General features: G+C 53.6%; 1 protein-coding gene and 1 long non-coding RNA gene across 5 annotated transcripts in view; one reads left to right on the plus strand and one right to left on the minus strand.

The window, feature by feature from the left end:
- Ranbp3 (RAN binding protein 3) overlaps positions 1–9,966 on the minus strand; it is a 51,460-nt gene extending 41,494 nt beyond the window's left edge. For 2 of the 4 annotated variants that reach the window (XM_075942601.1, XM_075942600.1), the window contains exon 1: positions 9,787–9,966. In XM_075942601.1, the coding sequence (XP_075798716.1) occupies positions 9,787–9,808 (22 nt within the window). In that variant the 5' untranslated portion in view covers positions 9,809–9,966. The remainder of the gene's footprint in view (positions 1–9,786) is intronic. The other 2 variants (XM_075942598.1, XM_075942597.1) reach the window with 1 other exon arrangement.
- Positions 9,967–10,132: 166 nt separating this feature from the next.
- On the plus strand, positions 10,133–12,466 carry LOC142832818 (uncharacterized). The gene is made up of 2 exons (XR_012907278.1): positions 10,133–10,835; positions 11,338–12,466. It is a non-coding gene; the product is annotated as an uncharacterized LOC142832818 (long non-coding RNA).
- Positions 12,467–13,369: the final 903 nt, after the last annotated feature.

Genomic DNA, 13,369 nt, shown 5'->3' on the forward strand with positions numbered 1-13,369 from the left:
TCCAAGCAACTAGGGTGTGAGCTCCACCAGGTAGACAGGCCCCTGCTGGCTGCCTTGCTCCACACTGCCTCCCATAGAGACAGGAGCTCCCTCAGAGTCTGGCTTATATCAGCCCAGGGACACCAAGCCAGCCTTCCAAGCTCCCAATAGGTCTGTGGTCAGCACATCAATCAATGTATGACACCTACAACCCACCCACTCTCTAGGCAGGGCACGTGGCTCCATGAGTACAACATCCACTTAGCATGCACAAAGATGCAGAAACCACACACCTGCACTCTAACTAGCACTTGGGAGGTAGAGGCAGGAGGATCAGGAGTTCAAGACCAGCCTGGGCTAATACTTGATACATGAGACTACCTCAAAAACAAATAAGGCTGGCTGTTGAAATAGCTCAGTGGGGTAAGATGCTTGCTGGCATGATCGGATCCACACACTGGAAGAGCTGTCCTGAGTACTGGAGAGCTGCTCAGCAGCTGGGTACAACTCCTGCTCTTACAGAGGACCCACCATCCTCTTCTGGCCTCTACCAACACTGCTGTCATGTGTACAAACCAACACACATAATTAAAACATCTCTTAAAAAAATAAAAAGGGCTGGATAGATGGCTCAGCAGTTAAGAGCACTGACTGCTCTTCCAGAAGTCCTGAATTCAATTCCCAGCACCCACATGATGGTTCACAACCACAGGATCTGACGTCCTCTTCTGGCCTGTAGGTGCACATGCAGACAGAGCACTGAAAGACACCCTGGCTTTCCTCCGCAGGGCAGTACAGCAGGGACAGAGGCTAAGGCAGGAAGACAGGCTGCAGGCACACCAGGAACCCAATGTTGGGGGACAGGAGTGTGCCTAGAATCCTCTACACCATAGAGCTTCACAGCTGTTACAGACTCCCAGCAAAACAGCTGCTGGCTTCATGGGCATCTTAGTCTCCATGAGTTGACACACTGCCCAGGAGGCTACAGGAAGGACACCAGCCCCTCCTCTCCGCTCTTTATGCAATTCTGCCCTAAATGACTGAGGGCTTGGGTCTCCAGAGGGATGGAGTTCACAGGCTGGGGAAGCTGCTCTGGTTTGTTATGAGGAAGGGGTAGATGCTGTGTTGTCTCAGCACGCAGGACAGGTCTTGGCAGGCAGCTATAGGAGCTGATGGGCACAGCACTCACATCTGCTATATATCAAACACAAACCTGTGCCCAGTGTGGTGGGCTTCAAGGTTCCAAGTCACCCTAGCAAGAAGCCTGGCCAGTGAATTCTGCATCTGGGACTGGTGACGGGAAGCCATCCTATCCATGCCACCTGGCCTCAAGGCCTGGCTTGCTGGAACCCATTGCTACATCTTCAAAAGGGAGTGAGAGGGCAGCCTGGTACAGGTAGCTGGCTGCATGGTGCTGTCTTGAGTCTTCTTGTGGCCTCTGTTGCTCATCCACGGCAGACATATCCTCTCTGGAATCCCCCAAACCTCCAGCGCTTCATCCAAACTGCTAGTGGCTCTGTACAGCCAGCCTCAATGTGTTAGTTGTGACCCCAAGGCCTCTGGAGGTGGGTCACCCCTCCATCCTCCTCTAGAGTTGTGGCATCCAGAACAAAGCATCTATCACCTAACACCCTAGAGGACAGATACCTAGGAGGAGCTTTGGGCCGGGGTTACCACAGCACAGCAAAGACAGGCAGAAGGAAAGAGGAAGGAACCCATACTTCCTTTCTGCCTCCTGATGGCACCTCATTTGCCAGGCAGCCACAGCAGCTGGACAGTCACTGAAGGGCTCAGCACCTTGCCAACAAGCCAACACCACGTGTCTCCACCTTCTTATCCTCAAACACCATCGGCAAATATCCCTTCAGCACCCTGGGCCCTGTGCCAGCTGCTTTAATCCAGTGAGGACGGTGACAACTGCCAGCAGGCAGCTGTCGTGTGAACAACTCTGCACTGAGCAGAGGCAAACCCCACAGTACAAGTCTTCACTTGTCGGTGCTGGTCCTCTCTGAGCTCTGTGGTGGGGAATGAGGCCTCTGGCCCATGTGTCTCAGGTTTCCTAGCCCTGCACCAAGAGGGTGGCTCCTGGAAACATCTTCCTGTGACTTCTCAGAAAGTTCCCAGCGGGCCCCATTGAGGTATTGGCGGGGCACTCCTTGGGTCATGCACTCTTCATGCCACCTGCTTTTCCTAGAATGATTTTCGCTTTGTGCTCTATGTGAACACCGTCCATAAGAACCAGCACATATGGTCCATAAGAACCATAAGAACCCAGCACAGTGGAGGCAGCACAAGACCTGTGGCTGACACAGGAGCACCTGTCACTCCTTCTCGTGGCTAATTCACTGCACTGTGTGGCCAACTCCTGAGAGTCTAGGAGGCCTTGGCCACTGGAGTACCAACAGCAACAGTGGACTGGCCTCTGGGGTGAGTGAAGCCTGTGCCCAGTGGCTCAGCTTCTGGTCAGGAGACCCTGAGGATGCCCCACATATGTCACCACCTCCACCCTACCGTCCCTACAGCTAGGGAGGAACCTGCTCACACCGAGTCTGGCCAAACCCCAGAGAGATCACAAAAGGGAAGAAAGGGAAGTGACATGGAGTCCCCCAGCCTAACAAACACAGGAATGTGGCCTGCGTGGCCTATCACAGACATGGTGAAGTGAAGTGAGGGAAGGCTGGTGGGAAAAGCCCCTGTAACCCAGCTGGAAGGCAAGTTCTCTGGAATATGTGGTGCTGGGGCAGTTGTCTGAGGCTGGCAGTGGGGGTATGGGTGTGTCCAAGGCCACCTCAACCACCTGGATCCTGGGTGAGTCTGAGACCTGAAACAGGGAAGGGTAACTAAGAGCTTTGTTCAGTGCTCGAGAACACAGGGATCCACTCCAAGCTCCAAGGCAATGTCACTTGATTCCTGTCACTGCAATCACACTCAAGACCACATGACAAAACATTGAGGCCATCTAGAAACGTGGATCATGTGTGCAAAGGCACTTGCTAGCCTTCGGTATCCTACAATGATACGCTTGAAGCACTGCTTGCTGGCTGGAAATCCCAGAGGCCTGTGGCAGACTCTGAGGGGCCGTGAGATGTACTGAGAGCCTGTAGGTGCCAGAACCGAGCAACTACAGAGTAGCTATATGCAAAGAGGGGCATGTTCTCATGGAAGTCACTTGAGTCTTGGGCCACAGAAGGACTAGGTAGAGTTGGTCACCCTGGAACACAGAAGGAGGTGTTGGTTGAGCACTGCCAGGAGGCGAGAGGGCTGCACTTCTGACACGGGAGGGACCCAACACTGACAGAGCTGCCAATAGCCAAGACACTGAAAAGAAGGGCAGGAAACCTCACACCTGGATGACAAGGGAGCTGCCCCATGGTATGACTCCAACTCAATGCCACAAAGGGCTGCTCATGACACTTAGTGGGTGTGGCTGGTGGAGATGGGGCGGATCACTGCCCAAAGTCCAGGCCCAGGGAGCTATCAACCCCCAGCTCCACCACACGCAGTCAACATCATGGGAAGAAAGCAGGTCAGGTCCCTGTCCTAATCAGACCTGACTAGGGCAGATGGCATCACCCAGCAGAGCCTGGCGTATGGACACCTTTCTCCTTTTCTGCTATAGCCTCTGCAGGGCAGATCTCTGGGGTGACTAGATCTCCCCTAACCTGCTAGCTCTCTATCAGAAGTGACCCAGACCTTAAGGAATTAGTTCTGATGACAGAGTGAGTGGGCATGACTGATGTACTGGGAGGAGAGGCCACAGAAGTTGCCAATCATCCTACACTTAGCCCCAGCAACAGCCCCATCTTTCCCCTAGTATAACAGGGAACACGGGTATCTCGATTTGCTGCCAGCAGGACCCAAATGTAGTCCCACACTCCAAGGGGCCAGTCACTCAGAATGGCTGTCCCACACCCTACCACCAGCTCCCCTTCTTGCCTAGCATCCAGATGCAGGAAATGAGATGAGATGGGAGTCTGCTGGCTAGGCCAGGCAAAACACCCTGGGGTGCCACCAGGACACAAGCTCCGGCTCCAGATACCCAGGCTCTCAAGCTTTGCAGCAGCAGCAGGCCCCAGTGCCACGCCAGTGCAGGACCCGAGGCTGTAATTACCTGCACAGAAGGGGCATTGGCTACTGAGGCCCTCGCCCCATGAGGAAGGACTAAAATTCACCTAGGGTAAGGCTAACAGGTAACCAAGTTTTCTAGTGCTGGCAGTGAACCCAGGGCCTTTGTACTTGCCAACCAAGTGCTCAGAGTCACACCCCATCAGTGTGTGTGTGTGTGTGTATTCGCACACACATTTGTATACACTCTTTAAACTTTTTAAGAAGTATTTGAGGGGCTGGAGAGATGGCTCAGTGGTTAAGAGCATTGCCCGCTCTTCCAAAGGTTCTGCGTTCAATTCCCGGCAATCACATAGTGGCTCACAACCATCTGTAATGAGGTCTGGTGCCCTCTTCTGGCTTGCAGACATACACACAGACAGAATATTGTATACATAATAAATAAATATTAAAAAAGAAAAGTATTTGAGCCCGCTGGCACAAGCCTGTCGTCCCAGCTACCAGGAGCTGGGTGAGGTCATTGTGACTGCAGCCCTGCAGTGGTCCTGGGCCCCTGGACACAGTAAAGCCTGTTGGCTGCCGCCTTCTGAGCAGTAGCAAAACAAGGACAGATGGTACCCTGCAGTCACCACAGACCCTTGGGAAGTTAAAGAACACTTAACCAGGGCATGCAGGCTGGGCTGGGTGAAAGGAGAGCAGCACGGTAGGGACTGAGATATCCACGAGTCCTCAGTCTCTCTAGGGAAGAGGTAGCATCTGTCAAACCTCAAATGTGCAAGCTGGCCCAGACTGGTTCCTCATTTTCAAAACAAGTCAGAAACTTGAAGCTTTCCCTGAAATTACAGAATCTCCGGCCACTTCCTAATTAAAAACACGTGCAGAAGCCCCAATGGGAGTGAGTGGCCCCTCCACTGGGCCCCAGGTAAGGTGACAATTTCTGCCTGAGTGGATTTCTGGAGATTTTTCAACTTTCTGGGTGCCTGGGCACAGAGGAGAAATGTGGGTGATACTTCTCCCCACCACACTGAGGGCAGCCCAAGTAGAAGCCTGAGCAGAGGAAGCAGAAACCAATGCCCTTAGAACAGATGGAGGGGCCTAAGCCACTGGCACAAACCTGCAGTGACAGCCAGCGGCTGGGAAGTGCCTTGGAGAGCTGCCCGCCAAGCCAGAAATGATCTGCACCTTCCCTTCCTGTCTCCGCTCTGAACATCATTCTTTTGTTCCTTTTTGAATTTTGAGACAAGATCTTGCTAAGTTGCCCAGGCTAGCCATGAAATGACTAAGCATGTAGCCCAGGCTGGTATGAAATTGTGATGTTCTTGCCTCAGCCTCCCAAGTTCTGGGATAACAGGCCTGGGCCACTGGGCCCAGCTTCTCCAAGCTTAGCTGCCTCCATTCACTCCAATTCAGCCCCCACTGAACACAGGCAGTTCGACTGGCTCCTGACACACGACACTGTCTCAGCCCCTCTGCCACCACTCCACCTCTGCCAGAGAGGCAGAGTCAAAGCCAGACACACAATCCCAGGACACACATCCACCAACGCCAGCACAGTCCTGCTCTCTCCTTTAACCTAAAGGCTAAGTGTAGGCCATGAAAGGAGGTAAAGAGAGGCTAGGCACCAAGCCCAATTCTGAGGGTCACAGGTGACATCTGAGGCCACACAGCTGTCACAACTAAGGACTGGACACCTGTAATGCCTGGAGCAGCACCCTCCATAACCAAGGAGTCTAGCCCAGGTGTTCACAGTGCCTGGGTTGAGAAGCCCTGGGCTACAGGGTCATGCAGACAGGATTCAGGGGACAGAGGTGTACTTTCTGGGCTCCCATGAACCACTTAGCCAGGGTCATCTCAGTGGAGTAGAACCCCCACAACGTAGACTCACTACTTCCTCTCTTCCACCCACCCAAGTGACGGATATTGTGGACAGACCCTAGTCCCACCAATCACACCCAGTGTTTTTCTTCCTTTCCTCTGTCCCTTTCTCCTCTGAGCCTTTGACCTGCCCATGTCTGAAATGGGGGTTCAGGGTGGGAACACCAGCTGACAGTGAGCACTTACTGTCACAGGCAGAGCCTCATCAATGCTCACAATGCCATGAGATGGGGGCTGTGACCTGCTAGTGGGGAAATTGAGGCCTCAGTTCAGAGCAAAATAAGAGCACTAGCCTGGTTTGCTCTAGGGTAGAGACTGCCCACCATCCCCCCTGGGGGATGACTCTGCAGCTACCCCAACTCAGAGGGTGGGGCTTTGTATGGAAGTATTTTAGAAAGTCAGGACCCCGGGGCAGGAAACTGAAGATGGGGTGTGCTACTAGTATCCAGTAAGTGCATTTGGTCACACTATTGTGCTGCTAAACCTCAAGTGCACAGGACAGCACTATCTAGCCCAAGATGGCTCCTTGTTCCCACCACGCACACACACAGCTGGCCACTGAATAGCTGGAGGCCACTGTTGGTCCTGCTGGGTACCAATCTTCTGTGTCATCTCCTATCTCCCTTCCTGCACCACAATCAAACTGTCTTTTCCACCCTCCTGTCCAGCGATGAGGGATCCCAAAACAGGACAAAGAGTTGAGTGGGAAAGCCCTGCTCCAGTCTCTGTCTCTCTCCCAGGAGAGAAGCAGTGCAAGGGAACTTCTCAAAGCCATGAACTACAGAAGTTCCACAGAAGGGCTGTGAATGCTGCCGGTCCTTCTATGAGATCACCATGGCAACAAGAGCCTGCAGGATGCAGCACTGGACTACAACTAAGGATGCTTGCTTCCTTACATGCGAGCATGGTGCACCTCACCCGAGCTGCACAGAGCAGGGCTCTGCATGCTGGCCTGCCCTTGATAGTGCAAGGATCCAGAGGTCCAGAGATCTGGGGGTATGGGGCGACCCAAGCGCCATACTGGATGGAAATCAAGCATCTATGAACTGAAGAGGGATGGGGAGAGCAGGTGAGATGACTCTGACCGCCTAGTCATGTTAAGAGAGACACTACCTCAGAATGCCTGCAATGGGATGGCCCACGGCAGAGAAATGTAATGGACGGAGGGGAGGGGAAGGCGGGGAACAGGGGGCACTAAGAATCTAGGGCACTCATGACTATGGGGTAGGTACTCCATAGCTTCAAAACACACAGGCAACAGAGCCAATGCTAAGGGACTGAGCGCTAGCCCAGTATGCACAGCCCTAGGCTCCATCCCCAACAAACGTCATGCCAGCCACATCTTGTCTTCCCAGCATTAGGAAAATGGAGGCAGAATCATTAATTGTTCAAGGTTATCCTCAGCTACACAGCAAGTTCAAGGCCAGCCTGGACTACACGACACTGTCTCAAAACAAAACCAACACCACACACTTACTTTACAAAGGTGACAAGACATCAAACACCATGCTGGGAACATGCCCAAGAGACAGAGTGTTCTGGAAACACAGTGACTGATTCAGAAACAATAGATCTGAGGCACAAAAATGCACCTCCTGGACCTGGCTTTGACAGGACTCTTGTCTGGACAAAACAGCAGGTGGGTACAGCCCCTCCAAGGCACAAACTTCAGTGCCAAACATTCCCCATTTCAATTTTACAACCAAGTAGGCAATTTACTGTGTGAAAGCCACAAGAAAACACAGCCCCCAGGGGCAGCAAACCTAAATTGCTCCAAGGCCCCTCTCAATGAGAACCCTCACCAACAAGCTCCTTCCCTGGTCCTTGCTCACAGAACAGCTAGCTCTCGGATGGCTTCTGTACCAAGCACTGCTCTAGAACCGCGAATGATGGGGAAGGAAGAACTACCGCCCTGGCAGTGCTTCAGCTCCAGCGGAGCACGACCTAGCCTGCTGACTGACAGCCGCAATGGGACAATAAAGCAGGGCAGAGGGAACAGCAAAGGTGGCCACCAAGGAAAATAGGTAGCCAAGAAATTCCTCAAGAGTAAAGGAGCGTGAAGACAGACCACCAAGGTGGGCTGGGGCGGAGGGGGGTTGCTCGAGCAGGAACTTCAGGCTCCAGGCAGGGACGGAGGCCTGTGCAGGAGAGTCACTCTAGCTTCTGGGTAAGGTGCAGCGGGAGACACCCCATGGAAACAGTGGTGGTGGTTCTGGGCTAAGAGGGAAGGTCCCATTGAGAGACCGCCTGTTTTCTGGGAGGAAACTCTGTTCCAGGCAGGACACGACCAATCCTAAAGGGGATCTCCGTGACACCACCCCCATGCAGTACTGCACACCTGGGAGGTGGAGGCAGGAGGACCAGGACTTCAAGGCTAGCTTCAGCTATAAGGTGAGTTCGAGGGCAGCATGGGTTCTGTGAGGCTCTGTCTCAAAAACAAACAAAAAACACCAGACATAAAACCCTAACCATTTTTGAAAGAAGTATAGCTTGCTTTTTTTTTTTTTTTTTTTTTTATTTTCGAGACAGGGTTTCTACAGTTTTTTTGGTGCCTGTCCTGGAACTAGCTCTTGTAGACCAGGCTGGCCTCGAACTCACAGAGATCCGCCTGCCTCCCGAGTGCTGGGATTAAAGGCGTGCGCCACCACTGCCCGGCTAAGAAGTATGGCTTTAAAACACATCCGGAGTATGCCGCTTCAACCTCTAGTTCTCTGGTCTCCCTACACCCACAAAGGCTTCTTATAAATGAGACCATGGTAAAATAGACCCGAGTGGGGCCTCAGTCCAGGCTGCCCTGGTTCACACAGCGCTGCTTTCTGACCTGCCTCAAGCGACTTACATACACCCACCTTTCAAGGCTTGGATAGACAGTATTGCAGGTGTAAACACTACCTCCACAGTCTGGACACCATCCCATTGCTTTACCCACCAGGCTCAAGTGTGCTCTCTGAAGAACCCCACATCCCTGGATTTTCTATAGAAGCCCCAGGCCACATATCACCAGCAGGAAGGAATATTGCACGGTGAAGAACCAGGTCCCTGTTGCGATTAGCCTGCCGGTAGTTGTGCAGTGAGAACGGACAGAGCTAAAAATAGACCTCTGAAGTCCCCAAACTACAAGCCAGGAGCAGCCCCAAAGGGAGAACATCAGAGAGCATCAGGCTGCAGGGCGACCGACTGTGAGACTGGGGAAGTGTGACATGGCCCCAAGTGCTCAGATGGGGAGTCAGAGCCCCACCGGGGAGGGTTCACAGGGCAAAAGAAAAGGGATGTACAGAAGCAATGAGGACCCGCAGATCAGGTAGCCAAGCCCAAATTAGGGGACATGAGCTGCACCCCAAAGGGCATGGAAGCCAATGGCAGGAATAGGAGGACAGGGTTCGGGTCTGAGCAGAGCTCGAAATGCAGGCCACAGGTCGGGGTGGCCGAGGACGTAGTGGGATGACCGGGAGCCGGGCCTGAGGCCAGGCCGGGGACGGAGGCCCGGGCCCCAGGCGAGGGGGGCGGGGAAGGGAGCGTGGCGCGCTGGGCTGGCGAGCAGGCCCCGAGGTCTCGCCCCACCCGAGACCACGGGGCCGCCTTTCCTGCCCGTTGGGCTCCCGGGAAGGCCTACGAGGCGGAAAGGCCTAAGGTGGCGGTCGCGGAGGGGCTCAGGAGCCTCGAGGCCGGGCGGAGGCAGAAGCCGGCGCTACCGCGAGGCACCGAGCCGAGAACCGGACGCCATGGAGGGGGGCCCGCTGGGTCCCCAGGCCGGATGAGGCCGGACTCGCGCAGCCTGAGGCGCTCACCCTTCGGCTCTAGGGCTCCCTCGACCTCCCGCCCCCCTGCCGCCCGCCGCCAGCAGGCCTCCGACGGCGCCTCCCCTACCTTCGTTCGCCAGGTCCGCCATTTTACTTCCTTAAGCCCTCCCACAAGGCCCCGCGCCCGGCCCCCGGGTTCGGCCTGCTTTCTGCGAAGACTTCCTGCGCCTGCGCATTCCACCAGCCGACGCTGGGGCGAGGAGGAGGGCAGCTCCTACCGGCTCTCGCTCCGGTCGCGCGCCTGCGCACTAACGGTTCTCCGCCCGCCGCCTCTTCCCGCCCGCAGAAGGGGGCGGGGCTAGCGCGGCACGCATGCGCGCAGGCAGAGCGAGCCTGCTGGCGGTTCTCAGGTCCTGGCGTTGGCAGGATGCTAAGGGAGGGGCGGGTCCGAACTTCGCGCATGCGCACGGGTGCCGCGCCGCTGCTTGAGGTGCTGACTTCGATCCCGCTACTTTGCCTGTTTGTTTCTCTGGTGACAGCCGAGGCTGACTTCTAAGTGACTCCTTCCTTATGGCCGTGAGGCGCTTTTCACATGCACGCAGGGTTGACCGGTATCTCAGGCCTCAGTTTCCCCGAGTCAGGAGCCAATCCCGTTCACACGGCTTTGCTAAAGCTATGTGGGAGGGTTGACCCCCGGGCTTCAGACACAGGCTGCGCGAAGGAAGTCTGCTCAGCCTGCCTGGGCATCTGGCTGAGCGCCTTGGCGCTCACATTTAGCCCAGCACTCAGGTGAGTTCCAGGCCAGCCTGGGAGCCTGGTCTACAAGGCGAGTTCCAGGACAGCCAGGACTGTTACACAGAGAAACCCTGTCTCGAAAAACGAAAGAGAGCCGGGTGGTGGTGGCTCATGCCTTTAATCCCAGCACTCGGGAGGCAGAGGCAGGCGGATCTCTGTGAGTTCGAGGCCAGCCTGGTCTACAAGAGCTAGTTCCAGGACAGGAACCAAAAGCTACGGAGAAACCCTGTCAAAAGAAAAAGAAAAAAGAAAGAGAGAGAGACAGAAAGAGAACAAAAGAGCCGGGCATCAAAATTGCATCAGTATGGATGTCTGTGAGAGAGACGGGAGACTGGCCGCCCGTCCACCATCTTTAAAATACACTCAAAACCCTTGGGCAAGGTGGGTTTGTTAGTTAATTTGTTTGTATGTCTCGAAACTGCAATATATCAACACTACAAATTTATCGTTTTTGTTTCCAACTTATTTTTGGTTTTCGAGGCCGAGTTTCTCTGTGTAGCTCTGGCTGACCTGGAACTCATTCTGTAGACCAGGATGGCCTACACTCAAGATTGTCCTGCCTCTGCCTCCCTCTGCCTCCTAAGTGCTTGGTTAAAGGCGTGTGCCACCATCACCAGGTAATTTTTTGTAGGTTTATTTTTAAAAAAAAATATTTATTTATTATGTATACAATATTCTGTCCGTGTGCACGTCTGCAGGCCAGAAGAGGGCACCAGACCTAACCACAGAGGGCTGTGAGCCACCATGTGGTTGCTGGAATTGAACTCAGGACCTCTTAACCACTGAGCCATCTCTCCAGCCCTTTTTGTAGGTTTTTTTGAAAAAGATTTATTTCTATGTGTGTGAGTGTTAATGCTTGAAAGTATGTTTGTGCACTCTGCAGTGACTACAGAAGCTGAGAAAGGGTGCTGACTGCCCTGGAACTGGACTGCAGATGACGACTGTCAGCCAACTGTGTCGGTGCTGAGAACCAAGTCCAGCCATCTGAAAAAGTGGCAACTGCTCTTACTACTGAGTCCTGGTTTTGTGCTTTGCTTTCACAGTGCTAAGGATTGTTTTCCAAGAACCCAGTTTTTCCACAAGGTGCCCCAGCCCTATCGTGGGGTATTCTAGAAGACCTCCCCCAAAACACACACTGATCACGCCCCCAGACCCCTTCACTGAGAGAGTGTAGGCAGTGGGTTCCACTCTGACCACGCCCCCAGCCCATCACTGGGAGAGTCTAAGAGGGGGCACCACCCTAACCACGCTCCCAGTCCCTCTCTGGGGGCTTCTAGGCTTGGCTCTGTTACTCTCTCAGCTCTGTAAATGGCGCCTTGAGCTCATGATCACGTTGAATAGGGTTGGTTCTAGAATCACTACTACTCATCTCTCACCATCTTTATGCCTGAGCCCTTCGTCTCCAAACACAGTTGAGATCCAGACCCTTCGCACTGCCTGTTCCCAAACTGCCCCCATTTCTTTGCCCTCCCTAGGCATTCGGGCTCTGTCCCGCACACAGTAGCAGGCTCAGGAATCGTGGAAATCTGCATGAAGAACACGAGGGGATCCCTCCAGGTGTCATACGGGGAAATGAACTGCCTGGAGAGATGAGAATGAAAACAGGTGCAGACTGACTCTGTCAACCTGGATCAGACTTCCGGGAGCTGATACGCATCATTTCTTCCAAGAAGATGGGTTCCAGAGACAGGGTACCCGCACTAGCTTAAGGACCCACGGTCTGGCCTAGTCTGGAGGTCTTCTGGGCTATTGGCGCTTCCAGCCTTGGTTGTAGGAGCTTGATGTGGACCAACAGATGATGCAGATCAGGCTGTTGATTACTTCGATTCCCAGCTTTCTGGAAGAAAGAGCAGGTTTTCATCTCTCCTGTCAGAAAGACCGTCAATGAGTCCTGCCTGTTTAACATTCCTGGTCTCTCAGGAGATCTGGGGCACAAGGACCTTCGTGCTATGCTCCCAACAAGAACATGAAACATAATTAAATCTATATCAATAAAGCAAAATTCTAATCAATTTTTGGAGGTTCTGTGATGGCTCAAGAGGACAAAAAAAAAAAGAACATGAAACATAAACGCCTTGCACGCCTTTAATCCCAGCACTCAGGAGGCAGAGGCAGGCGGATCTCTGTGAGTTCCAGGCCAGCCTGGTCTACAAGAGCTAGTTCCAGGGCAGGCTCCAGAGCTACAGAGAAACCCTGTCTCGAAAAACCAAAAAAAAAAAAAAAGAGAGAAAAAGAAAAAACCGACTGCGCTAAAAAACAAAACAAAAACAAACAAACATGGGATGGGTGGTACTTGCAGAACAACACCGATGGTGTCATCTGGCCTCTGCAAGCATGTGCGCACACATACACACACACTGCGGGTCTGTAGCCTCTTCCAAGTTTGCTTGTTGTGTACCCACAGTGGCAGAGGGCACTGTCTTCTCCATGCACCTGCCCCTTCCTAGGTGTGGTCCACACACCACTGTGTCAGCATCACCCAGAAGAGGGTATGGATCCCAGGCCACGCCTATCATACCAGTGCAGGACAGCTTCAAGGTATAGAGAGAGTCTGCACCAAAGCAAGAAACGCATGGCTGGACTGAGTGCCCTGCACTGCAAAACCAAAGCAAGGTAAGAAAGGGGCTGGTGAGGGGCTCCACAGGTCAAGGCCGCAGGCTGAGGACCCGAGTTTGACCCCTGGGATCCAGACGATGCCGGGAGAGAACTGACTCCCGCACACTGTATTCCGACCTCCACAGACACGTGTGTGTGCACACACTCTCGTGCACACAAACAAATGTAAACATTCCTGAAAGGAAGGAGGAAGGGGTGGCAAGTCAGGCCTAAATTTACCCTCACATATTGACTAGACACCTAAAAGCAGCTTACTGAGTATTTTGGATCTTCAGGGACACTTCTACAAACATGAGGGG

Source organism: Microtus pennsylvanicus, chromosome 12 (assembly GCF_037038515.1).
Source record: "Microtus pennsylvanicus isolate mMicPen1 chromosome 12, mMicPen1.hap1, whole genome shotgun sequence".
Lineage (NCBI taxonomy): Eukaryota > Metazoa > Chordata > Mammalia > Rodentia > Cricetidae > Microtus > Microtus pennsylvanicus.